At 36.9% G+C, this 4,355-nt stretch overlaps 1 protein-coding gene across 1 annotated transcript; it reads right to left on the reverse strand.

The window, feature by feature from the left end:
* Positions 1-2,147: 2,147 nt before the first annotated feature.
* LOC132301787 (uncharacterized mitochondrial protein AtMg00810-like) lies at positions 2,148-2,860 on the reverse strand. Its single transcript, XM_059799014.1, has 2 exons — positions 2,413-2,860; positions 2,148-2,239 (listed from the first exon to the last, which is right to left on the reverse strand). The coding sequence occupies exons 1-2, from the start codon at positions 2,858-2,860 to the stop codon at positions 2,148-2,150; spliced, it is 540 nt and encodes a 179-aa protein (XP_059654997.1).
* Positions 2,861-4,355: the final 1,495 nt, after the last annotated feature.

Genomic DNA, 4,355 nt, shown 5'->3' on the forward strand with positions numbered 1-4,355 from the left:
ATGAATCTAAGTAAGCTTCCTAGATTAAATATCAAGCCTACACTTGTCAACCATCTATGCCAACAAGTGCTCCTATCCTAGGCCAACAAATGGGTGAATCTCCACCCTCCATGTGTCAAGAGATTAAGCCTCCAAGTGGTTCCTCCACAATGTCAACAAGTGGCACTTTAGGAATGTGACACTTGTCATATTTTTTTAAAAATTGCAAAAAGGTCCTTTTTGAAAATATCTTCCATATTAAATTGCAAAATGGTCCCTAAGATAAAAAATAATTACTTCACATAATTACCCCAAAACCCCTCAAGTTATGAATAATTACCAAAAGTCATGCATCTATGCCCTTTACAAGAAAAGTAAACATTTAACATGCTTTTCTACAAAAGTAAAAATGAAGATATCATGGAATTTAAATATCATAGATGTATGCAAAGCCAGAATCAAATCCGAGCACAAAAAGTGAGGTTTTGCAAGTAAAAAATGAAAAATGAGAAAAGGACGAAATATGGAAAAGACGAAAAAAAGAAATTACCGAAAAAAAGGAAAGGAAGGAAAATGACTAGGTCATTACACATGCCATATTTTTGCTACTAACTCAACTTTGACAATCTTGATGCTTCAAAATATACTAGCTAACATCATAGATCATCATAAAATAACTAAGTATAATCAAATAGCACTTGAATCCAAGATTTCTTAAAAAAAAAAAAGCTTAATTACTGACCACACTGTCCGAATTCATTTTCAGCATAATCTCAACAAAAACACAGTCTGAACAAATGTGAGAAGATGAATTATTCCTGTGTCAATCTTCTGAATTGACCACAGAAGCTTGAAACACCAAGTCACTCTTTAATACAGCCCTTGCATCAACAAATTTGACAGCGGCTTCATCTCAGCAAACAAAGCACACCTCAGTGTTGAATCAATAAGTTTTTCTTGCATGGATCATCATTAAATAGCAGAGAAAAACTTGCTTAACTTAGTATACTTGAGGGTTCTCACGAGCAGCTCAATGTGTAATATAAATTTCAGAGGCTCTTTATTTTTAAGGAGCCTTATAGCAGCATATTTATAGTGACTCTCAATTTCACAAGGCCTCACACACCACGGATATACACCTGTCACCTTTCACTAATGATTGGGAGAGCACAATTCAGATATTTTCAGAGCAATGGACCAATGCAAGCCTGCTACTTTAGCTAATTTCGTCACAATTCTTCCAGCTACAACAGGTTACAAGGTTAAGTACTGAATTCCATTTCTGTCCAAACTTAGCCTCCAAGAATGGAATATTCTTGTATAAACCAGCTCTCTAGGACCACTGATATGTGTCACATTCTTCTCTAGGACCATTGAGACGTGTCACATTCTTATCCAGGACCACTGATACGTGTCACATTCTTGAACAAAGTTGGAAAAGACCATACTACCCTTTACTCAGCACTGTGACAGAGCCGAGGCTGTAGCTAAAACTGAAGTGCTGAACCTTCATTGTCTGAGGCTGAGCGCCTGTAGCTACTGAACCTTGATTATCCGAGGCTGAACCTTCATTGTCTGAGGCTGAAACAATACTTTTTGACATTAACAGGCAAACATTCCTTAAGGCAACTTAGGACCAACAATCTCCCCCTTTTGCCTTTAATGACAAAAACCAAATAACCTTGAAATAACCCAAATGCAGAAGGAATAGCTTGAAGCTATCCTTATTTTAGTCCATTTCTCCCCTTTTTTGACATTGAAGGTCAAAAGGTGAGTAAGACCAACAATATAAGTTCAGGAGGGAGGAGGAACAACCCTGAGAAGAGCTTGAAGGGTTAAGAATCTCTGAGGAAGAAGAGGTTTGGTCATGATGTTTGCAAGTTGATCTTCAGTAGGAAAATAAGTAATATCAATCAGACCTCGCTAAACTTTATCTCTGAGGAAATGATACCGATGTCAATATGTTTGCTCTTCGAATGCAGTGTGGGATTCTTACTGATAGTAATAACACTTTGATTATCACAGAAAAGATTGGGAGGTCCTGAGAATTGAATGCCAAGATTTGAGAGAGTAATCTTCATCTAAAGTAATTGTGACCTAGCTTGTGAGACAGCTATATACTCAGCTTCAGAGGTTGAAAGAGAGACAGTGTCCTACTTTTTGCTCAATCAAGAAACCATATTTGAACCAAGAGTGTAGCAATAACCAGAGGTACTTTTTTGGTCAGGTAAAAATCCACCCCAATCAGCATCTGAGAAGGCTGTAATGGATATTGAGGTTGAGTAAATGTAGAATAGACCATAGGAGATGGTGCCCTTGACATATCTAAGGATTATTTTGGTAGCTTGAAGATGAGAAACCTTTGGATTACTTTAAAATCTGGCCACTAAACCCGCTGAATTCATTATATCAGGCCTTAAAGTAGTAAGATACAGCAAACTACCAATGATTGACCTGTAAAGTGTTGAAGGAATAGCTTCAGTGGTGCACTCCAGTGAGAGTTTGGTATTAGGACAAGTGGTGTTGAAATAGCCTTACAATTATCCAATTTGAACTTTTTAAGTAGCTCTGAGGCATACTTTTGCTGAGAGATAAAGATTCCAGAGGATGTTTGTGTAATTTGAAGACCAAGAAAGTATCTGAGAGTCCCCAAAAGTGACATTTCGAACCTTGTCATCATAAGATTAGCAAATTCTGAAGCTAATGAGGTGTCCGAGCCACAAAACATGATATCATCAACATAGATTTGCAGAATTAGAAACTGTTTTTGATGAGTTTTCACATAAAGAGTATTATCAACCTTGCCTCTGTGAAATACTTGTTCAACTAAGAACTGATGCAGCTTCTCATACAAGGCTTTTGGGGGCTTGTTTGAGACCATATAAGGCCTTACTTAGTTTGAACACATGAGAGGGATACTTTGAATCTTTGAAACCTTCAGGATGTTCTAAGTAAACTTTTTCATTTAGGTCTTCATTTAGGGAGGCTGACTTAACATCCATTTGATATTCTTTGACTTGTTTGTGACAAGCAAAACACAGAAGCATTCTAATGGATTCTATTCTAGCAACTGGAGCAAAAGTTTCATCATAATCAATTCCAGCTTACTGAGCATAGCCTTTACACACCAATCTTGCCTTATTTCTTATTATTGACCCATTCCCATTCATCTTGTTTATGTAAATCCACTTTGAACCTATCACATTCTTGTCTTTAGGTCTTGGAACGAGTGTCCTGGTATTATTCTTGTGAATTTGATCAAGTTCCTCTTGCATAGCAGCTATCCAATCTTTACTTTTCTGAGCTTCTGAATAGGACTTTGGTTCAATGGATGACAGCATAGCAAAGTGACTGTATTCTTTATCATCTTCAGTTTCTAAATCATTTAGCTTCTTCTTGTTTCTTGTTTGAACTCCAGCTTGAGATGAACCAATGATGTTCTCAGCTTGAACCTACTTCTACAACACTGGATAAATGATTTCCCTTGGATCTTCAAATTTAGTAACTGAGGAACTGGTTTCATTTGAACCAAAAGTATTGTCATAGTCTTCAAGAGGTGTGGACTTAGGATTCTCATCAAACTTCACATGAATTAACTCAACCACCTTTGCAGACCTTAGATTGTAACACATATAAGCTTTGCTTTTCTTAGAGTACCTCAAGAATATGCCTTTATCTGCCTTTGAATCAAACTTGCCCAAACTATCAGTATATAACACTTACTGCCAAACACCTTGAAGTAGTGAACAGTTGCAGGTCTTCCATACCATAATTCATAAGGTGTTTTGGTTGAATTAGGTCTGAGAAGAACCCTATTTATGATGTGCACAGCCGTACTCATAGCATTAGCCCAAAAACCCTTTGCTAGACCTTTTTTAAGAAACATTGTTTTACCCATTTCCTGAACTGTCCTATTCTTCCTTTCTATAACCCCATTCTGCTGAGAAATAGCAACAACTGAGAACTCTTTCTTGATACCTTTATCATCACAGTAGAGCTCAAACTCCTTCATGATGAATTCTGAGCTGAAATCAGACCTAAGTCTCTTCACAGTGCTACTTCTTTCATTTTCAATAAGATTAACAAACTTGATGAAGTATGTAATGGCCTTAGATTTTTCTGTCAAGAAGTAAACCCACACCATCCTACTAAAATCATTAATAAGAAGCATGAAATACTTACTTCCACCAACACTAGTGGTTCTAGTAGGGCCATAGAGATCCATGTGTATCAAGTCCAGAGCTGTTAAAGAGTTGATTTCCTTGGAAGAAAATGACACTTCGGTTTGCTTTCCTTATTGACATGCTTTACAAAGGTGATCATCTTTAAAACTGATGTCAGGTAGTCCTTTAACAGCTTTCAGCTTTAGAATCTTG

Source organism: Cornus florida, unplaced genomic scaffold (assembly GCF_030987335.1).
Source record: "Cornus florida cultivar Cherokee Brave unplaced genomic scaffold, ASM3098733v1 CherokeeBrave_3.0.0_Hap2_Chr03, whole genome shotgun sequence".
NCBI classification, from domain to species: Eukaryota; Viridiplantae; Streptophyta; class Magnoliopsida; order Cornales; family Cornaceae; genus Cornus; species Cornus florida.